The sequence below is a fragment of the Tachyglossus aculeatus genome, unplaced genomic scaffold (assembly GCF_015852505.1).
Source record: "Tachyglossus aculeatus isolate mTacAcu1 unplaced genomic scaffold, mTacAcu1.pri scaffold_203_arrow_ctg1, whole genome shotgun sequence".
NCBI lineage: Eukaryota > Metazoa > Chordata > Mammalia > Monotremata > Tachyglossidae > Tachyglossus > Tachyglossus aculeatus.
The window spans coordinates 39,531-62,459 of record NW_024044919.1 but is presented as its reverse complement, the minus strand read 5'-3'; the positions used below and the strand labels follow the sequence as shown (position 1 = coordinate 62,459).

General features: G+C 45.2%; 3 protein-coding genes across 13 annotated transcripts in view; all 3 read left to right on the top strand.

The window, feature by feature from the left end:
* LOC119923599 (platelet-derived growth factor receptor alpha-like) overlaps positions 1-22,929 on the top strand; it is a gene marked incomplete at its 3' end in the record, with an annotated part of 94,002 nt that overhangs the window by 34,776 nt on the left and 36,297 nt on the right. The window lies entirely within an intron of this gene.
* Positions 1-22,929, top strand: part of LOC119923600 (kinesin-like protein KIF21A) — a 44,569-nt gene that overhangs the window by 4,249 nt on the left and 17,391 nt on the right. Inside the window, exons 3-5 of one of the 8 annotated variants that reach the window (XM_038742941.1) lie at positions 1,465-1,653; positions 3,011-3,194; positions 4,340-4,369. The exons of 6 other annotated variants lie outside the window; for them this stretch is intronic. In XM_038742941.1, coding sequence (XP_038598869.1) covers positions 1,465-1,653; positions 3,011-3,123 — 302 coding nt within the window. In that variant the 3' untranslated portion in view covers positions 3,124-3,194; positions 4,340-4,369. Of the gene's footprint in view, positions 1-1,464; positions 1,654-3,010; positions 3,195-4,339; positions 4,430-22,929 lie in introns of those variants that run through there. One more of the 8 variants, XM_038742945.1, reaches the window with a different exon arrangement.
* On the top strand, positions 4,447-11,692 carry LOC119923602 (kinesin-like protein KIF21A). 4 transcript variants are annotated; one of them, XR_005448904.1, is made up of 6 exons: positions 4,447-4,520; positions 10,111-10,180; positions 10,289-10,503; positions 10,644-10,783; positions 11,050-11,244; positions 11,608-11,692. XR_005448904.1 is itself a non-coding variant. In XM_038742946.1 (6 exons), exons 3-6 carry the CDS (start codon positions 10,445-10,447, stop codon positions 11,642-11,644), a joined length of 399 nt encoding a protein of 132 aa, XP_038598874.1. In that variant the 5' UTR covers positions 4,447-4,520; positions 10,111-10,180; positions 10,289-10,444; the 3' UTR covers positions 11,645-11,692. The 4 variants fall into 4 exon arrangements, 3 of the variants coding, with proteins under 3 accessions (XP_038598874.1, XP_038598875.1, XP_038598876.1); XM_038742946.1 differs by having other exon boundaries at positions 10,644-10,751; XM_038742947.1 differs by lacking the exon at positions 10,111-10,180 and having other exon boundaries at positions 4,448-4,520; positions 10,644-10,751.

The window sequence follows — 22,929 nt, the reverse complement described above, 5'->3', positions numbered from 1 at the left end:
CTTCTAGACTGTGAGCCCACTGTTGGGCAGGGACCGTCTCTATATGTTGCCAAACTGTACTTCCCAAGCGCTTAGTACAGTGCTCTGCACACAGTAAACGCTCAATAAATAAGATTGAATCAATCAATCAATCATATTTATTGAGTGCTTACTGTGTGCAGAGCACTGTACTAAGCGCTTGGGAAGTACAACTGAATGAAAGTGAGGGAGGATAATCTAAGAACGTTGCTTCTCCCCACAAGAATGCATTTTTGTTATTCCAAACCTTAATCCAGCACTGATTCCAATCTCATTGCTTTCTGTATTTGTGGCCCGACAGAAAAAGACCCCATAGAATGCTGAATGATCAGAAATTAAAGGTTTTAATAGACTTTACCCATCTGGAGTAAAAATGTGTATCATGGTTAAAAATATCTGGCACTTTAGATATTTCTATTCTGGGTGTGTGAAGATTGTGTGCTCTTGAGGGAGAAAGTTCAAGAAAGCCATTCTCATCCAGAGAAGAAAAGATCAGTCAGTCAATTCTATTTATTGAGCACTTACTTTATGCAGAGCACTGTACTAAGCGCTTGGGAGAGTACAGTACAACCTGTTAACCTTGTATCCCCCCGAGCGCTTAGAACAGTGACTTGCGTATAATAAGCGCTTAACAAATACCATCCTGATCATTACTATTATTAAAAAAGCGTCATCTGTCAGAAGTAAACCAGAACCAGCTGGAACTCAGCCCCGGAATCCGTGTTCTTGTTGTGGGCAGGGCATGTGTCTGTTTATTGTTATATTGTACTCTCCCAAGCGCTTAGTACACTGCTTTGCGCACAGGAAGTGCTCAGTAAATCTGAATGAATGAATTAATGTTCTAAGTGGGCAGTCTGCTCCCCCTGGTCCCTGATATCTGCTGTCTCTAGTTGTCAGTGGTTGTCAGGGCTGCCCTGAGTCTACATGCACATGGCCTTGTTTTCTTCACTGTTTATCTGGCCACCCCCTCCTCCTTCCCACTTGGTTTTCAATAGATGATTCATATCTATGACAATCGAAGGGAACAGAATGCTGAAGATTTGCAGCATTTTCCAATTTTCGGAAGCTGTATCTTCAGTGTCCACGCCAGGCTCTTCAGGGCCTTCTTGTCTCTATCCCCTAGAAGGATATTATAAGTCTGCTGTCCCAAATAAGCCCGCAGGGTTTCCTGAGCTTCACTGATGACAATGTTTTGTTTGGCCCTTTATTCCATTTAATCAATATGTTGTTCCTTTTCATCCTTAATACGGTTGGTATCTGATGTCTCAGGCCCTGAGAGCAGTCAGTATCTTCAAGCTCTGTGTGGTGGGCCCAAATAACTCTCACGTTACACCCTGAGTGAATTAGAAATGGTCATTTTTCTGTTCTCTTAGTTGCCTCTCTTCCTTTCAGGAACACCTTTTTGACATATGCCTATTGATTTTCTTTTCTTTTCTTTTGAAATAGCTAATTACCAGGCAGACTTAGCCAACATCACTTGTGAAATTGCGATAAAGCCAAAGCTGATCGATGGACTCAAAAACAGTCAGCGAAGGCTGCAGACCCCGAAGAAGCAGTACGAAGAGAAAGTAATGATGCTGCAGCGTAAAATTCGGGATACTCGGCTCGAAAGAGATCAAGTGCTTCAGAATTTAGGTAAGAACTGGAACAATGTAATTACCTTTATGTGTGATTTTATTTTCCCATTTCCATTTTTTTAAGGGGAGAAAAATTCAACTAAGCCCTACATGAAATGTGCATTAGAACAAGTGTCCTATCTAGACCATGAGTTGATTTGCTGTTTATTTCAGAATTGTAAACTCCTACAGTGTTTTTTATAGATACTATTAATAAAAAAAAGTTCTGTTCACGTCTCCCTGCTCCTCACCACCCCTGAAGTTAACGTGGTCTAGTGAGTAGGGAACAGACCCAGAAGTCAGAAGGACCTACCTTCTAACCCCGGCTCTTCCTCTTGTCCTCCGTGTGACCTTGGGAAAGCCTATTAATTTCTCTGTGCCTCCGTTACCTCATCTTTAAAATGGGGATTAAGTTTGTGAGCCCCATGTGAGACAGGGACTGCGCCCAACCCAATTTGCTCATATCCACCCCATCACTTAATACAGTGCCTGGCACATAGTAAGCGCTTAAATTCCACAAGCCTCCACATCTAAAAGAAACTCATTACCGTTGGCTTTAGGGAACTCAATCAACTTGTTCCCTCCTTCCTTACCTTTTCTGAATTTCGTACTACAACCAATCTGCACACTTTGCTCTTCTAATGCCAACCTACTCAATGTACGTCAGTCTCATCTTTCTCATCGCTGAATCCTTTGCCCATGTCCTCTCTCCGGTCTGGAACTCCCCTTTTCCTTCAGATGTGACAGACCACCCAACTCACCACCTTCAAAACTTTATTGAAGTCACATCTCCAAGAGATCTTCCTCAGCTAATCCCTCATTTCCCCTACACCCTCTCCCTTCTGCTTTGCTTATGCTGTTGGATCTGTACCCCTTAATATGCTTAATGTTTGCGTGTTCACTTGGATCTGTAACCCTTAAATACTTGATAATCACCCCAACCTCAGCCCCACAGCACTTATGTACAGATCTGCCAATTTATTTTAATGTCTGTCTCCCCCTCTAGACTATAAAGTCTTTGTGGGCAGGGAAGATATCTACCAACTCTATTTGTATTGTATTATCCCAAGCACTTAGTAGAGCGCTCTGCACACAGTGAGTGGTCAGTTCAGTCTTCTTGATTTGACCATCATTGATGTTTTCAATATTGAGAATATTGAATATTCATCCATTAAATTTAGGCCACGTAAAATCATGTCTTGGGTTTTCTTTGGGAAATCTAACATAGCAACAGTCAAAATGACAATTAAGCGTGAGAGGAATAGAGAATGTTGTCAGGCTATCGGAAGTAGTTGTGAGGTCATTGAATGATCTCTCATCGTGAATTCTAAAGTTACGTAAAAATTAATGGAAGAAAATTTCCTTTTGTCATTAAGGCCTGGTGGAATCTTGTTCAGAAGAGAAAGCCAAAAAAGTTAAATCTGAATATAAGAAGCCGCAGACCATGAGTAACTCCAGACTGCTCAGAAAGGGCATGCACGTATGCTGAAAAGTCAAACTCAATATGAAAGACAGCTGAAGAAATTGCAGCAGGATGCAACAGAAATGAAAAATACAAAGGTATAGATTTTCTTTGAAAGAAACACTAAATTTGGAGTTTGGGAAACTTGGCATTTAGAGCGAAGCTAGGAGATTGCAAAGTGTTCTCCATTTTTAATTGCAAATGCTATGCTTTGACCTGATATTCTGATTACAGATAGATTGGCTGTCATTCAGTCGAGTTAAAAATTCACTGTTCCTTGTTAGACATTTTTCAGCCATCTAGGCTGGAAACCTTTTGTGTCACATTGGAAGATAGATTTTCCTGTGTTGGACATCAAAATCACAAGAGAATAACAGATTTTAGATCAGCTATTTTTGGGAAATGTGCGATCCAAGTTATTCAAAACTTCAGGTCATTGAATACAATTTTCTATCGTAAAATTTTCAGAGTAATTTTAACACATTAACGTACATTAAGCGTAAAAGTGTGCAGGCGCTCGTAAAATTTTCAGAATAGTTTTAACACATTAATGTACATTAAGTGTAAAAAGTGTGCAGGCACTCCTCCTTTCTCACCTCCCTGATGGGAATCTTCAATCAGTCACTTGCCAATGGCTCCTACTCCGCATTGTAGGGTGGAGAGTGGGGAAAATAGGTCTAGAGAGCCATGGCAGTTTCAACAGGAACTGGAAGGCAGAGGTGAGACTAGAAAGGCAAGTCGGTGGTGGAGAAGGCTACTTAGAGGCAGTAGGCCTAAACCTAGACAATCTCGGCCAATCAGTCGTATTTATTGAGCGCCTACAGTGTGAAGAGCACTGTACTAACCTCCTGGGAGAGTATTGTATAACAGAGGCAGGGAACGTGTTCACAGTTTAGAGGGGGAGATAGACATTAATATAAATAAATAACGGACAGCTGTGGACATGAGTGTGAGCCCTTTTCTAGACCGTAAGCCCGTTTCTAGACTGTGAGCCTATTGTTGGGTAGGGGCTGTCTCTATACGTTGCCAACTTGTACTTCCCAGGCACTTAGTACAGTACTCTGCACACAGTAAGCACTCAATAAATACGATTGAATGAATGAATATGAACGAGTGCTGTAGGGCTGAGGGAGGGCTCGAAGAAGCCGTGAGTCAGGGTAGATCATAGGCCGTCTATTGTACTTCCCATGTTCCTTAATGTGGAAATGTAGTATTAATAAGCTCGTCTTGCTTACCTCTATAGGTATGCTTAATGAAACAAATGAAATAAGGATAAGATGACAGAATCTCGAAGAAACCGAGAGATTGCGCAGCTTAAAGAAGTCCTAACAGAAATGAGACGTGAGCTGGAGGATTTTTAACTCTAGGACACTGCTATCATTGTGTTAGTGGAATCAAGCACTTAGAACGGTGCTTTGCACATAGTAAGCGCTTAATAAATGCCATCATTACTGATATTATTATTATTATTATCTGTGGAATTTCTGGGAAAAAGTTATGGGATAATTATTATTTCCTGAATTATCTATATTTTTATGATTAATAGTAATCTTACATTAAATGAAAGGTAATGCCCCCATACATTTTTTGTTTTTGTTTTTGTTTCTTTTAATGGAATCTGTTAAACGTTTACTGTGTGTGTCAAACACTGTTCTAAGCGCAGGGGTAGATCAGACGGTCCTTGTCCCACATAATAATAATAATGATGACATTTATTAAGCGCTTACTATGTGCAAAGCACTGTTCCAAGCGCCGGGGAGGTTACAAGGTGATGAGGTTGTCCCACGGGGGGCTCACAGTCTTAATCCCCATTTTACAGAAGAGGGGACTGAGGCACAGAGAACTTAAGTGGCTTGCTCAAAGTCACACAACTGACAGGTGGCGGAGCCGTGATTTGAAGCAGCGTGGCTCAGTGGAAAGAGCCCGGGCTTTGGAATCAGAGGTCATGGGTTCAAATCCCACCTCTGCCAATTGTCAGCTGTGTGACTTTGGGCAAGTCACTTAACTTCTCTGTGCCTCAGTTACCTCATCTGTAAAATGAGGATGAAGACTGTGAGCCCCCTTTGGGACAACCTGATCACCTTGTAACCTCCTCAGCGCTTAGAACAGTGCTTTGCACATAGTAAGCGCTTAATAAATGCCATTATTATTATTATTATTATTATTATTATCATTATTATTATTATCATTATTATTATTTGAACCCATGACCTCTGACTCCAAAGCCCGGGCTCTTTCCACTGAGCCATGCTGCCTCTCAGCGTGGGGTCCTAGTCTTCACATGGGGTCGTAGTCTTTTGAATCCCCATTTCCTGCAGGTGTAGGAACTGAGGTACGGAGAAGTGAAGTGACTTGTCCAAGGTCGTACAGCAGACGAGTATGAGAACCGGGATTAGAACCCAGGTCCTCTGACTCCAAGGCCCGTGCTCTTTCCACTAGGTCATGCTGTTTTCCACGTTGATTATAGATTGCAAGGTCCCTGTGGGTAGGGAACGTGTCTACCAACTCTGTTGTACTCTACTCTCCCAAGTGCTTAACACAGGGCTCTGCACACGGCACTCAGTAAATACCATTGATCGATTCATTGATTGCAATCTGATTTTAGGCAGTGAAACTGATCTTTTTTATATAATGGCATTTTAGTAAACACTTACTATATGCAAAACACTGTTCTAAGTGCTGGGGAGGTTACCAGCTGATCAGGTTGTCCCACGGGGCTCACAGTCTTAATCCCCATTTTCCAGATGAGGTCACTGAGGCACAGAGAAGGGAAGTGACTTTCCCAAAGTCACACAGCTGACAATTGGCAGAGCTGGGATTTGAACCCATGACCTCTGACTCCAGAGCCCATGACTGAGCCACGCTGCTTATTGGTTTTGAAATTGCAGCTTTAGTTCAGCCCGTCACCCAGACGGGCCTCTCGCCGACTCCTCTGGGACTTGTCAGGATCTACTTTCCCTATGTGGGTTTCAAGTTGTCACAGCCACAGTTGCCACATGCCACTGAAAACTGGGAATCGTAATAGGAAGAAGCTGTCTGGAACTGCCAACAGAGGTAGTGGTGAATTTACAATAGAGAACCTTCCCACCTAGAAGGCGGCATCGTGGATTATTGGGGAGAGCATGAGTCTGGGAGTCTGGAGCCCCATGTGACTAATACATGCCATCATTATTATCATTATTGTTATTATTTGGGAAGTCCACTTAACTTCCCTGCATCTTGGTTTCCTTATCTGTAAACTTCTAGACTGTGAGCCCGTAGTTGGGTAGGGACCGTCTCTATATGTTACCAACTTGGACTTCCCAAGCACTTAGTACAGTGCTCTGCACACAGTAAGTGCTCAATAAATACGATTGAATGAATTGAATGAATGTAAAATGGTGATTAAAAAAACAACAACCCTGTTCTCTCTTTCTCTTATACTGTGAACCCGGTGTGGGACAGGAACTGTTCCGGTATGATTCTATTGTAGTTTACCCCAGTGTTTGCATGTAATGCTAATAATAATTTAATAATTATAATACTATTACTATTATTTAAAAGTCCGGGAGATATAAGAAGAACAATATGAGAAAGTGTTCGGACACTTCTCAAGGCCTTAGCCACAAGTTAGAATGATCTTGAAGCTTCTTGTGATATCATAGGTTCCAAAACCTACCTCAAGAAGGTCTTCTATCAATTGACTAAGAATAATAATTAAAAAAAAAACCTACAAGGCATGCATGCCATCCTGGCTAAGACTACTGGTGCCTGCTATTCTGCCTCTGCCAATACTAAAGAATGTTTGCAAGAACAAGCAAATTCTTTAACATCTTACGGTAAAGGAGATAATTACATAGCACCTCCTCCAAGAAAACTTCCCTGATTAAGCCCTCCTCTCCTCTTCTCCCACTCCCTTCTGCATCACTGACTTGCTCCTTTCTTTCATCCTCCGTCATTCATTCATTCGTTCATTCAACCAGTCGTATTTATTGAGCACTTACTGCATGCAGAGCACTGTACTAAGCACTTGGAAAATACAGTTCAGCAATAGAGACAATCGCTGCCCACAACGGGCTTACAGTCGGTGGGGCAGGGGGCAGACAGACATCGAAACAAGTAAACAGGCATCAATATAAATAAATAGAATTATCCTCCCTCCCATCCCCTCAGCACATATGTTCGTAATAATAATAATGATGGCATTTATTAAGCGCTTACTATGTGCAAAGCACTGTTCTAAGCACCTGTGAGGTTACAAGGTGGTCAGATTGTCCCAAAGGGGGCTCACAGTCTTAATCCCCATTTACAGAAGAGGTAACTGAGGCACAGAGAAGTTAAGTGACTTGCCCAAAGTCACACAGCTGACAATTGGCAGAGCCAGGATTTGAACCTATGACCTCTGACTCCCAAGCCCGTGCTCTTTCCACTGAGCCATGCTGCTTCCCTGAAGCATATCTGCTGCATATCTTTATATATCTGTAATTTATTTGTTTCTATAAATGTCTGTCTCCCCCTATAGACCGTGAGCTCGTTGTGGGCAGGGAGTGTGTCTGTTTCTTATATTGTACTCTCCAAAGCACTTAGTAGAGTGCTCAGCACACTGTAAGCGTTCAATAAATACGACTGAATGAATGAATGACATTGTTTAAATTTTGAAATCCGGGCCCAATAAGTTATATTATTTTCTGTGGCTACCATTTAAAAATATGCATTTCTGTAGATGATTCCAAATTCCACTGATGAAATGAAAATAAATAGTGATAGTGAAGCAAATTGTATAATTGTATCATAGTTCTTATTAGCAAGCCTACTGATGTAGGCTTCATTCCAGTTTGCTCCTCTGGGACCAGAAGAGGTTATTCTTGGTTAAAAAAAACAACAACAAAAAAACACCTTCTAAATTTGACTCCATATGGGTCTTACTTTACATGTTAAATAAAAGTGTTACTTCATGATTTCCCCTCCTTGATTACCACTCTTTGGTTAGCAATTCCCAATGAAGGAAAAAAAAATTCAGTTCAGGAGTAACCAGGTAATTAAGCATAGTCAGATTATTTTACCTAAGAACACTTTAAGAATTCTTACACCCCATAAAATAATCTTAAAAAAAAAGCTTCTGTATGTATTCTTGGGAGAGCACAGCAGTAACAAGGAGGTTGTAGACTATTGTGGAGCAAAGACAAAGTTTTTACAAAATATATTTTGCAAAAGAGCCAAAATAAAACAGGAACCCAATGAAACAGATGGGCAGGTTTTCAAATATAGAGGTAAATACATATTTATGTATCTCTATATAGATATATATATAAGGTAAATTAAAGAGTAAATCAAAATGAATTAAAATGTACCTGTGTATATAAGTGATTGGGTAGAGGTGCATATTTTTGCTTTCTCCATCTCCCTCTCAATCTAGAGCCCATAGATACTAATTGAACGTGTACATTAAAAGATGTAGTGAATCAAATGATGGTATTTACAAGCATCAACTTGTAAATAATAATTGGGCTAATTGTTAAGTGCATACTGTATGACAGATGCTTAACAAATAATAATAATAATATTAATAATTATGGTATTTGTTAAGCATTTACTATGTGCCAAACACTGTTCTAAGCGCTGGGGTAGATCCATAGTGATCTGTTTGTCCACATGGGGCTCATAGTCTTCATTCCCATTTTGCAGATAAGGGAACTGAGGCACAGAGAAGTGAAGTGGCTTGCCCAAGGTCACACAAACAGGCAAGAGGCGGAGCTGGGATTAGAACCCATGTCCTCTGACTCTCAAGCCCGGGCTCTTTTCACTAAGCCACTATGCTTCTCATGATTATTAAATTAAATTATTAAATTAAATAACCGCAATTATCATTATTATTAAACAATCTAAATGGTCAGGCACAATAGGGCTTTCCCACATGGGGCTCACAGTATTAGTCCCCATTTTACAGACGAGGTCACTGTGGCCCAGAGAGGTGAAGTGACTTACCCAAGGTCCCACAACAGACAAGTGGTGGAGCCGGGATTAGAACTGACTTCCAAGCCCGTGCTCTTTCCACTAGGCCGTGCCGCTCTACCCTTCTCGAGGGCAAAGATTGTGTCTACTCTCTTTATTATATTCCCCCGAGTGCTCAGTACTGTGCTCTGCCCAGAGTAAGCACTCAATAAATACTACTGATTGAATTAACAAGACAGGTTTTACAATGTTCTTTCATCTTCCACAATTTATTATTCTATTTATTTTATTAATGATGTGTATATATCTGTAATTCTATTTATATCGATGCTGTTGATGCCTGTCTGTTTGTTTTGTTGGCTGTCTCCCTGGCTTCTAGACTGTGAGCCCACTGTTGGGTAGGAATTGTCTCTATCTGTGGCCGAACTGTACCTTCCAAGTGCTTAGTACAGTGCTCTGCACACAGTAAGCTATTTATTTATTTTATTACTCTATTTTATTACTCTGTTTTATTTATTTTATTTGTACATATTTATTCTAATTATTTTATTTTGTTAAGATGTTTTGTTTTGTTCTCTGTCTCCCCCTTCTAGACTGTGAGCCCACTATTGGGTACGGACCGTCTGTCTGTGTTGCCAACTTGTACTACCCAAGTGCTTAGTACAGTGCTCTGCACACAGTAAGCGCTCAATAAATACGAAAATACAAATACAGTCAACTGAGTACAAAACACTGTACTAAGCACTTAGGGAAGTACCAAACACAGATACACATACCCGGCTGTAAAAGAGTGTACAGTCTAATGGATCTCTATCCTATCGACACTTGAATGGATAAACAAGATATACGTAGTTGGGGTGGGGAGGTGACAGAGAAAGAAGATACACACGGGCAATCAACGAATCCGTGGTATTTATTTAGTGCGTATTATCTGCAGTGTATTGTGTGCTTGAGAGAGTATAGTGCAACAGAGTTGGTAAAAGCTCTACCCTCAGTGAGCTTACAGTCTAAGGGAAAAGCATAAAAAGTAAACACGAGATTTTCCTTTGTTTTCACTCCTGATTTATTTGATGTTATTTACAGCATCAATTCAGGCTTTTGGAAGCTCAGAAAAGAAATCAAGAAGTGGTTTCTTCGACGTAAAACCGAAGAGGTAGGGGAACAGAACCTCCAGTTACTTCCGGGAAATCTTTGTGACTTTGGAGAGAAATGGAATGACTTCAAAGAGGAGGCAAATGATGCATTTTCCTCACTGTTTCAGGTAACAGCTCTTTGGCCGCAAGTAAGACCCATGTCTGATAGAGTAGCGGGGAAGGTTAGTCGAAAACCGAGTGCCCCTGATTCTCCTGCTCAAGACCCGAGTTCCACTGTAGCTGCCGGAGACCCTGATTTGACTAAGGCTGGATCCTAACAGAAAATGAGAATTCCCGTTGCAAGAGTGCAAGCACTGCCAGCAACTGCAGCCAGTGGAACCAGGTAAGATGTTTCCTAGGTGGTGTGCGAGCATTTTCATGTGAGGGGTGTTCTCAAATGAGACACTCAATTTGAAAGATTTGTTGCGTGGGTGATCCATTCTAAAAGAATTTCAGATAAAAATGTCATAAAAATGTTCACAGGAAGAAATACCTGAAAAGAGGAATGACCCGTCGAGCGCTCACGTCAAAAACTGCCTGGATGAAGTGGCAACGACTTGCACGTAGGGTCACAGAGAATGACAACTTCCGGTATGGAGACTGATATGAACAGGCTGCTAAAGGTATGGCTTATCAGAGATTTCACTGTTGTCCTTGCTCTAAAAATACCTAAGAATGCACTGATTTAGTACACTATTGCCAGAAAAAAGAATAAATCTATATTTTGGATAATTCCAGCCCTTTTGTTCCAATTTCAAAGCCTAGTTTGGGATATCATTGAAATCTTGTTTGGCAGAATCCCTCAGAAAAATCAACATCTGTTGTCTTTGTATTGCCGTTTTCCTTTTGTAATTTTATTTACCATTTTTGTGGGGTGGGTGGGAAATAGCAACGTGAAGAACTCCCAGAAAGAAGAGAGAAACTTTCAGAAAGGAGGGAGCAGGCCATCAAAGAGAATGGAGATGGGGATAAAAATGTACATAGCATTAATGAGGAGACAGAATCACCAACTGCAAACATCGATTACATCAATAATAGTGTTTCTGACTGTCAAGCCAGTATCATGCAGATGGAGGAAGCAAAGGTTAGTTACGTATTAAACGTGAAGTGATTAATAATTTGAAAGAAAACTCTCCGTAAACCTTTCACAGGTAATAATATTCTGTTTTAAGGTGCATTTAAGCGTGATATCTTTTAGCAGCGAAGGTTACCCACAGTCTGTTCTTTAGTCTTACATATAGGTAAAAATATAAACCCACTCTGCTTGTAAGTGGCAAAGTTGATAGTCTTTGTTGAGTTAAATCCCAGTATATGAAATTAATAGAAATGTGAATTGAAATGAAAGCTTTGCCCGAAGGAAAAATCCCAGTGTGACTCACTTACTACTTTGGTGTGTAGCACTTATTAAGTATTCGTTTGATTTATTTTAAAATATTGATTCTTGCAGCCTGAAAGGGAGACTAAAGGAACCCTTTCTTGGATAAAGTATAATGGAGCTGCTCATAACTCTAGTTACAGTATCAATAAACAGGCAAATGTGCTTGAAATAACTTCTTAATTCTCGCCTTTCAATGTTGCACAGCCAAATCGTGACCATACTGTGTGTTTTGCAGGAAGGTGAGACCCCCCGATGTCACTGCAATGATCAGTGCTTGCACTTTAACTTTGCACTTCTCCTTACCACCTAGACCATTTCTCGTCAGTGGGCCTCAGTTTGTAGTGTTCATTGGGAAGTGGGGGGTGAATGTGATTTTTTTAATTCTGGAAAGCACCACAAAGCACAGTTTATAAATCTGACACGTATACTACCTGCACCCGAACCCTCCAATCTATTCCAGCCTTTCATAAACCTTGCCAGCTGGTTATTTTTGAATCAGATAGTTTCTTCTTCATCCTTGGAATTCACTTCCAACTGATGGGATACGCTTCTCTGGCTAGATAAGCCGCGAAGCCAATTCTAAAACCATGTTCTCTTTCTTGTTTAACTTTTGCATTCATCTAGACTGCGAGCCCGTTGTTGAGTAGGGACCGTTGTTGCTATGTGTTGCTAACTTGTACTTCCCAAGCGCTTAGTACAGCGCACAGTAAGCACTCATTAAATACGATTGAATGAATGAATGAATTTGTGCTTAGTACGGTGAGCGCTCAATAAATACAATTGGATGAATTTGTTCATAACTAACGAGTTTTGGGAAAAAGCCACCCTGAATCCTGGATGTGTTCTTTTTGCACAGAATAAACAATAATAAATCACCCGGGGCTCACCGTTTCATGGCCCTGGGATGTGCCTTGAAGGTGTCTTTAATTTGACTCTCTCAAAGCCTTAGAGGGGCCGCCATCACGTGAATTTCAGCCCTGTTCTCTCCTTTCGAAAAGATATTGCATTGTTTTTCTCTCTCTCTGGGCTACTGCAAAGTCAGGAAGAAGAGTGAGGGTTTTTTGTTTTTCCAGGGCCCTCATTCCGTATTTTCCAAGGTGAGAACTGCCTATTTCCAGGGAGTTTGCACCCGAATCTGGGGAGGGTGTGCAAGGTTGGCGGGAACTGAAGGGGTTCCGGGCCCGGGATTACCGCGGAGTAGACCCAGATCCACACCCAGACGCACAACACACAACCCACACACACTCCTACACAAAGCGTTTCGCAGGTGAGCTGGGGAAGGACCGGCTCTGGTGTCAACGGGGCGGGGACTTCGGGGGTCCTGGTAGGGAGACCAATAAGACCCCTCGACCCCTCATTTGGAGTTTGGCGGCCGCACCCTCGGAGTCGGTTCTTGTGCGATTCCCCTTTCTTTGTGTGTTTTTCGTTCTTCCATTTGGGTCCTGTTTCCCTGAGGCTGATTTCTCCTTTTTTGGGGGGTGGGGTGGGGTGGGGGCTTTCTTCCATTTTGTCTCTTTCTCTCCGGTGGGGGAAGGGGGACTCGTTCGGCGGGAATCCCAAGCCCCCTGGAGCCCGGGAAGGAGCGGAGCGACCCTCCTGGTGCGACCCGAGGTGAGAGGCGGGAGGGCGGAGGGCTGCCCCGTCCAGGCCGGGTCGGTGTCGGGCCATCGCCACGGCCACGAGGCCTGTGGCCACAGGGGCACCGTCGGGGGGACCGGGGGAAGGGATGGGGGGCGACGTGGGGGCGGCCCAGGTCGTCGTTGATGTCGATTGAACTCGGGGCGGGGGGCCCTCCCCTCTACTGCCAGGGGCCCGGGGGGCGTCGTCCCAAGTCCGGAGGGGACGGGGTCCCCGGCTAAGAGGTGCCACCCCCGGCCTTTGAGTTAAGCGTTCAGTACAGTGCTCTGCACACGGTTATCGCTCAATAAGTACGATAGAGCCCACTGTTGGGTAGGGACCGTCTCTCTATGTTGCCGACCTGTACTTCCCAAGCGCTTAGTACAGTGCCCTGCACACAGTAAGCGCTCAATAAATACGATTGATTGATTGATGGCTTGATTTATTAAGTCGTTACTGTGTGGAAAGAACTGTTTTAACTGCCGGGGAGGTTGCAAGGTGATCAGGTTGGCCCACGTGGAGCTCACAGTCTTCATCCCCGTTTTACAGATAAGGGAACTGAGGCAAAGAGAATAGTAATAATGGTGGCGTTTATTAAGCGCTTACTAGCGCTCAGTAAATACGATTGAATGAATGAATGAGTGCCGAGGCCCCGGGGCGGGACGGCATCGGACGGGGTCCGGCGGGCGGGCAGTGTGATGGAGCTGGGGGAATAATAAGAATAGTAATAATAATAATGGCATTTATTAAGTCGTTACTATGTGTAAAGAACTGTTTTAACTGCCGGGAGGTTGCGAGGTGATCAGGTTGGCCCACGTGGAGCTCACAGTCTTCATCCCAGTTTTACAGATAAGGGAACTGAGGCCCAGAGAATAATAATAATGGTGATGTTTATTAAGCGCTTACTAGCGCTCAGTAAATACGATTGAATGAATGAATGAATGAGTGCCGAGGCCCCGGGGCGGGACGGCATCCGACGGGGGTCCGCCGGGCAGTGTGATGGAGCCAGGGGAATAATAATAATAACAATGGCATTTATTAAGTCGTTACTATGTGCAAAGAACTGTTTTAAGCGCCGGGGTGGTTGCAAGGTGATCAGGTTGGCCCACGTGGAGTTCACAGTCTTCATCCACGTTTTACAGATAAGGGAACCGAGGCACAGAGAATAATAATGATGATGACATTTATTAAGTGCTTACTATGTGCAAAGCACTGTTCTAGGCGCCGGGGAGGTTGCAAGGTGATCGGGTTGGCCCACGTGTTCATCCCCGTTTTAGAGATGAGGGAACTGAGGCACACAGAATGACAATGATGATGGCATTTATTAAGTGCTTATTATGTGCAAAGCACTGTTCTAAGCACCGCCCACTGTTGGGTAGGGACTGTCTCTATATGTTGCCAACTTGTACTTCCCAAGCGCTTAGTACAGTGCTCTGCACACAGTAAGTGCTCAATAAATACGATTGATGATGATGATGCAAGGTGATCAGGTTGGCCCACGTGTTCATCCCCGTTTTACAGATGAGGTAACTGAGGCAAAGAGAATAATGATAATGATGGCATTTATTAAGCGCTTACTATGCAAAGCACCGTTCTAAGCGCCGGGGAGGTTGCAAGGTGATCAGGTTGGCCCAGGTGGAGCTCAGTCTTAATCCCCGTTTTACAGATAAGGGAACTGAGGCACAGAGAATAATGATGATGATGACATTTATTAAGCGCTTACTATGTGCAAAGCACTGTTCTAGGCGCCGGGGAGGTTGCAAGGTGATCAGATTGGCCCACGTGCTCATCCCCGTTTTAGAGATGAGGGAACTGAGGCACACAGAATGACAATGATGATGGCATTTATTAAGCGCTTACTATGTGCAAAGCACTGTTCTAAGCGCCGCCCACTGTTGGGTAGGGACTGTCTCTGTATGTTGCCAACTTGTACTTCCCAAGCGCTTATGACAGTGTTCTGCACACAGTAAGCACTCAATAAATACGATTGATGATATGATGCAAGGTGATCAGGTTGGCCCACGTGTTCATCCCCGTTTTACAGATGAGGTAACTGAGGCAAAGAGAATAATGACAATGATGGCATTTATTAAGCGCTTACTATGTGCAAAGCACTGTTCTAAGCGTCGGGGAGGTTGCAAGGTGATCAGGTTGGCCCACGTGTTCATCCCCGTTTTAGAGATGAGGGAACTGAGGCACACAGAATGACAATGATGATGGCATTTATTAAGTGCTTACTATGTGCAAAGCACTGTTCTAAGCGCCGCCCACTGTTGGGTAGGGACTGTCTCTATGTTGCCAACTTGTACTTCCCAAGCGCTTAGTACGGTGCTCTGCACACAGTAAGCGCTCAATAAATACGATTGATGATGATGATGCAAGGTGATCAGGTTGGCCCACGTGTTCATCCCCGTTTTACAGATGAGGTAACTGAGGCAAAGAGAATAATGATAATGATGGCATTTATTAAGCGCTTACTATGTGCAAAGCACCGTTCTAAGCGCCGGGGAGGTTGCAAGGTGATCAGGTTGGCCCAGGTGGAGCTCAGTCTTAATCCCCGTTTTCCAGATGAGGGAACTGAGGCCCAGAGAAGTGAAGTGATTGGCCCAAAGGCACCCAGCTGACAAGTGGCGGAGTTGGGATTTGAGCCCATGACCCCTGACTCCAAAGTCCGTGGTTTTTCCACTGAGCCAGTCCAGGCTTTAATGTCTACTCTCCACCCCGTCCTCTCTCTCTCCCTTCCTCCCCCCCCGCGGCTCCCGGGCCTTGGCCGCCGGCTTCCCCCACCCAGCCCGCCAGGCCCCTTCTACACTAGTGAGCCCGTTGTTGCCAACTTGTACTTCTCCAGCGCATGGTACAGTGCACGGCACACAGTAGGCGCTGAATAAGGACGATTGAATGAATGAATGAATGAATGAATGAGGGGGTGGTGGCCGGGCGGGCGCCGAGGAGCGGGTGTGGAGCGCCCTCTGGCGGTGGTACCGGCGGGATGCCCGGGCAGGGGGCTGGGGGGGGCGCGCCCTCTGGCGTCGGCGTCGGCGAGATAGTCTGAGCAGGGAGTGGGGGGGGACGCGCCCTCTGGCGGCGGTGCTGGCGAGATGCTCTGAGCCGGGAGTGGGGGAGCGCGCCCTCTGGCGGCGGCGCCGGCGAGATGCCCTGAGCTGGGAGCGCGGGGGGAGGGGCGCCCTCTGGAGACGGTGCCGGCGAGATGCTCTGAGTGGGGAATGGGGGGGCGCGCCCTCTGGTGGCGGTACTGGCGAGATGTCCTGAGCGGGGAATAGGGGGGGGGCGCGCCCTCTGGCGGCCGCGCCAGTGGAAAGAGCCCGGGCTTTGGAGTCCGGAGTCATGGGTTCGAATGCCGCCCCCGCCACGTGTCGGCCGTGTGACTTTGGGCAAGTCACTTCACTTCTCTGGGCCTCAGTTCCCTCATCTGGGAAATGGGGATGAAGACTGTGAGCCCCCCGTGGGACAACCTGAGCTCCTTGTCACCTCCCCAGCGCTTAGAACAGTGCTTGGCCCATAGTAAACGCCTAATAAATGCCATCAGTATTATTATGTTCGGAGAGGGGATGGGGGAGGGCAGCCTGCACCCCACGGGCGAGGGCGGGACTCGGGGCTCGGCCGCTGGGGGAAAAACACCCTAAACACCCCCCAACTCTGGAGAAACCTGAGTTTGACGGGCAATGTGCAGCCGTTTCATCCATTCAGTCGTATTTATTGAGCGCCAACATTGTGCAAAGCACTGGACTAAGTACTGTACTGCGAAGCAGCTTGGGAAGCAGTAGGATCGAAGGAATGAAAGACTCCTCATGAAAGACTCATCCCCACTCCTAGCCCCACGACACTTGCATCCGTACCTGTAATTTGTTTTTTCTATTAATAATGATAATGGCATATACTAAGCGCTTACTATGTGCAAAGCACTGTTCTAAGCTCTGGGGGAGATTACAAGGTGATCAGGTTGTCCCACGTGGGGCTCACAGTCTTCATCTCCATTTTACAGATGAGGTAACTGAGGCACGGGGATAATAATAATAATAATAATAATAATAATGGCATTTATTTAGCGCTTACTATGTGCAAAGCACTGTTCTAAGCTCCGGGGGAGGATACAAGGTGATCAGGTTGTCCCACGTGAGGCTCCCGGTCTTCATCCCCATTTTACAGGTGAGGGAACTGAGGCACAGAGAAGTTAAATGGTTTGCCCAAAGTCCCACAGCTGGCAAGTGGAGGAGCCAGGAATCGAACCCATGACCTTTGGCTCCGAAGCCCGTGCTCTTTTTCACTGAGCCACTGAAAGACGCCTTTCTGCGTCACCCTGACGTGCTCCCTTTATTCATCTGTGAGCCCACTGTTGGGTAGGGACCGTCTCTCTATGTTGCCAACTTGTACTTCCCAAGCGCTTAGTACAGTGCTCTGCACACAGTAAGCACTCAATAAATGCGATTGAAATACGATTGAATGGATCCTCACTCCCAGCCCCGCGACACTTGCATCCGTATCTGTAATTTATTTCTATCAATGTCTGTCTCCCCCTTTTCTCTTATATTGTTTATTTTATTTTGTTAGTATGTTTGGTTTTGTCTCCCCCTTTTAGACTGTGAGCTCACTGTTGGGTAAGGACTGTCTCTATATGTTGCCAGTTTGTACTTCCCAAGCGCTTAGTACAGTGCTCTGCACACAGTAAGCGCTCAATAAATACAATTGATGATGATTGTACTCTCCCAAGCGCTTAGTATAGTGCTCTGCACACAGTCAGTGCTCAATCAATACTGAAAACTGGCTGACAGTGAAAAGAGGTCCAGCTGGGGAATCAGAGGAAGTGGGTTCTAATCCTGGCTCCTCCACTTGTTTGCTGTGTGACCTTGGGCAAGCCACTTCACTTCTCTGTGCCTCAGTGACCTCATCTGTAAAATGGGGATGAAGACTGTAAGCCCTCCGGGGGACAACCTGATCACCTTGTATCCTCCTCAGCGCTTAGAACAGTGCTTGGCACATAGTAAGCGCTTGACAAATACCATAATAGTCATTATTATTCATTCATTCAGTCGGTCCTTTTATTGAGTGCTTACTGTGTGCAGAGCACTGTACTAAGCGCTTGGGAAATGCAAGGAAAAGAAGCAGCGTGGCTCAGTGGAAAGAGCTCAGGGCTTTGGAGTCAGAGGTCATAGGGTTCGAATCCCTGCTCTGCCACGTCTGCTGTGTGACCTTGGGCAAGTCACTTCACTTCTCTGAGCCTCAGTTACCTCATCTGTTAAATGGGGATTAAGACTGTGAGCTCCCCCTTGGGACAACCTGATATTCCCTTCTATCTACCCCAGCGCTTAGAGCAGTGCTTGGCACGTAGTAAGTGCTTGACAAATACCATAGTAATCATTATTATTCATTCATCTAGTCAGTCCTTTTATTGAGCGCTTACTGTGTGCAGAGCACTGTACTAAGCGCTTGGGAAATGCAAGGAAGAGAAGCAGCGTGGCTCAGTGGAAAGAGCTCCGGCTTTGGAGTCAGAGGCCATGGGTTCAAATCTCTGCTGTGTGGCCTTGGACAAGTCACTTCTCTGAGCCTCAGTTCCCTCATCTGTAAAATGGGGATGAAGACTGTGAGCCCCCCGTGGGACAACCACCCCATCCCCCCTGCCTTACCTCCTTCCCCTCCCCACAGCACCTGTATATATGCATATATGTTTGTACGGATTTATTACTTTATTTGTACGTATTTATTCTATTTACTTTATTTTGTTAATATGGTTTGATTTGTTCTCTGTCTCCCCCTTCTAGACTGTGAGCCTGCTGTTGGGTAGGGACCGTCTCTATATGTTGCCCACTTGGACTTCCCAAGCGCCTAGTACAGTGCTCTGCACACAGTAAGTGCTCAATAACTACGATTGAATGAATGAACCTGATTACCTTGTATCCACCCCAGCGCTTAGAGCAGTGCTTGGCACATAATAAGCGCTTGACAAATATCATCGTAATCATTATTATTCATTCATTCGTATTTATTGAGCGCTTACTGTGTGCAGAGCTCTGTACTAAGCACTTGGGAAGTACAAGTTGTATTTCTGTTCACTCAGTCGTATTTACTGAGCGCTTGCTGTGTGCAGAGCACTGTACTAAGCGCTTGGAAAGTACAGTACAGCAATAAGGAGAGACAATGCCCCGCAAGGAGCTCGTAGTCTATAGGTGGGGGAGACAGACTTCAATCCCAATAAACGGACGTCAATATAAAGAAATAAAACATCAAATAAAGACGGAAGTGCTGTGGGGTGGAGACGGGGGAAAATCAAAGGGAGGGTGATTTTTGAAAAATCAAAAATCAGGGTGATGTAGAAGGGAGTGAGAGAGGAAGAAAAGTGTCACAATTGGGGAAGACCTCTTGGAGGAGGGGTGCCTTCAGTGAGCCTTTGTATAATATAATAATAATGATTTCCTTCAACTGTATTTATTGAGTGCTTATTGTGTGCAGAGCACTGTACTAAGCGCTTGGGAGGTACCAGTTGGCAACATATAGAGACAGTCCTTACCCAGCAGTGGGCTCACAGTCTAGAAGGGGGAGACAGAGAACAAAACAAAACATATTAAAATAAAATAAGTAGAATATGTACAATGATGATGGTATTTGTATGCGCTCACTATGTGCTAAGCACCTTTCTGAGCGCTGAGCACGGTTTGAAGAGAAGCAGCGTGGCTCAGTGGCAAGCGCTTTGGAGTCAGAGGTCATGGGTTCAAATCCCGGCTCCGCCACTTGTCAGCTCCGTGGCTTTGGGCAAGTCACTTCACTTCTCTGGGCCTCAGTGACCTCATCTGTCAAATGGGGATGAAGACTGTGATCCCCCCGTGGGACAACCTGGTCACCTTGTAACCTTTCCAGTGCTTAGAACAGTGCCTTTCGTGGCTCAGTGTAAAGAGCCCGGGCTTTGGAGTCAGAGGTTCGCAGATGAGGGAACTAAGGCACAGAGGAGTTAAGTGACTCGCCCAAGGTCATGCAGCAGACAAATGGCAGCAAACCTTGTGACTCCCAGGCCCGTGCCCTATCGCTATGCAGCAGACAAATGGCAGCAAACCTCGTGACTCCCAGGCCTGTGCTCTATCCCTATGCCCTACTGCTTATCTGTCGATGGTTATCGATCGATCTCTGGTATGTACTGAGCGCTCACTTGCTTTGTGGAGAGCCCCGCCCAAAACGCTCCGGAGGGTACACTACAACAGAGTTGGTAGATGTGACCCCTGCCCACAAGGAGTTTAGAGGAGGAGTTGGGCGTTAAAAACAGATTATTGTATTGGTTTCATCACACCCCACAGACAAACGTTTGGAGTCAATGCCTGCCAATGACAAAGTAAGAAATCATCTTTAGGAGGCGTGAAGATGTAGCCATCTAGTCTCGGCTTGCTACCGCTTCAGCAGAACCCTTTAATTTTTCCCTCATGATGGCTTCTGCTTAGTTACTCGGTTTTATGAAGAAAAACTGGATCTTGCACCTGCAGTATTGGGGAACATCCAGCTCTTCAATTTTCCTCGCTTTTGGCCCGCTACACATCCGCCATACACCCCCTGGCCTGGAATGCCCCCCCCTCCCCACATCCTCCAAGCTAAGTCTCTTCCTACCTTCAAGGCCCTACTGAGAGCTCACCTCCTCCAGGAGTCCTTCCCAGACTGAGCCCCCTCCTTCCTCTCCCCCTCCTCCCCCTCTCCATCCCTCCCGCCTTACCTCCTTCCCTTCCCCGCAGCACCTGTATATACGTATATATGTTTGTACGTATTTATTACTCTATTTATTTATTTATTTTACTTGTACGTATCTATTCTATTTATTTTATTTTGTTAATATGTTTTGTTTTGTTCTCTGTCACCCCCTTCTAGACTGTGAGCCCACTGTTGGGTAGGGACCGTCTCTACGTGTTGCCAGCTTGTACTTACCAAGTGCTTAATGATAATACTAATAATAATGATTGTGATAATAATGTGGTACTTCTATGAGAAGCAGTGTAGCTCAGTGAAAAGATCCCGGGCTTTGGAGTCAGAGGTCATGGGTTCAAATCCCAGCTCCGCCACTTGTCAGCTGTGCGACTTTGGGCAAGTCACTTGACTCCTCTGTGCCTCAGTTCCCTCACCTGAAGAATGGGGATGAAGACTGTGAGCACCCCGTGGGACATCCTGATCACCTTGTAACCTCCCCAGCGCTTAGAACAGTGCTTTGCACATGGTAAGCACTTAATAAATGCTATTATTATTATTATTATTATTTGTTTGCTAGGCACTTACCACATGCCAGGCACCATTCTAAGAGCTGGGGTGGAAACCAGCAAATTGGGTTGGACCCTCTCCCTATCCCACGTGGGGCTCACAGTCTCCATCCCCATTTTGCAGATGAGGGAACTGAGGCACAGAGGAGTTAAGTGACTTGCCCAAGGTCATGCAGCAGGCAAATGGCAGCAAATCTTGTGACTCCCAGGCCCATGCTCTATCTCTATGCAGCAGACAAATGGCAGCAAATCTTGTGACTCCCAGGCCCGTGCTCTATCCCTATGCAGCAGACAAATGGCAGTAAATCTTGTGACTCCCAGGCCCGTGCTCTATCCCTATGCAGCAGACAAATGGCAGCAAACCTTGTGACTCCCAGGCCCGTGCTCTATCCCTATGCAGCAGACAAATGGCAGCAAACCTCGTGACTCCCAGGCCCGTGCTCTATCCCTATGCCATACTGCTTATCTGTCGATGGTTATCGATTGATCTCTGGCATGTACTGAGCGCTCGCTTGCTTCATGGAGAGCCCCGCACAAAACGCTCAGGAGGGTACACTACAACAGAGTTGGTAGATGTGACCCCTGTCTACAAGGAGTTCAGAGGAAGACTTGGGCGTTAAAAACAGATTATTGGATGGGTTTCATCACACCCCACAGACAAACGTTTGAAGTCAATGCCTGCCAATGACAAAGTAAGAAATCATCTTTAGGAGGCGTGAAGATGTAGCCATCTAGTCTCGGCTTGCTACCGCTTCAGCAGAACCCTTTAATTTTTGCCTCATGATGGCTTCTGCTTAGTTACTCGGTTTTATGAAGAAAAATTGGATCTCGCACCTGCAGTATTGGGGAACATCCAGCTCCTCAATTTTCCTCGCTTTTGGCCCGCTACACATCCGCCATACACCCCCTGGCCTGCAATGCCCCCCCTCCCCACATCCTCCAAGCTAGCTCTCTTCCTCCCTTCAAGGCCCTACTGAGAGCTCACGTCCTCCAGGAGGCCTTCCCAGACTGAGCCCCCTCCTTCCTCTCCCCCTCCTCCCCCTCTCCATCCCTCCCGCCTTACCTCCTTCCCTTCCCCACAGCACCTGTATATATGTTTGTACGTATTTATTACTCTATTTGTTTGTTTATTTTACTTGTACATATCTATTCTATTTATTTTATTTTGTTAATATATTTTGTTTTGTTCTCTGTCACCCCCTTCTAGACTGTGAGCCCACTGTTGGGTAGGGACTGTCTCTATGTGTTGCCAACTTGTACTTCCCAAGCGCTTAGTACAGTGCTCTGCACACAGTAAGCGCTCAATAAATACGATTGATTGATTGTCAGCTGAGAGACTTTGGGCAAATCACTTCACTTCTCTGGGCCTCAGTTCCCTCATCTGTCGAATGGGGATGAAGACTGTGAGCCCCCCCGTGGGCCAACCTGATCATCTTGTAACCTTCCCAGCGCTTAGAATGGTGCTTTGCACGTAGTAAGCGCTTAATAAAGGCCATCGTTATTACTATTATTATTAAAATGGGGATGAAGA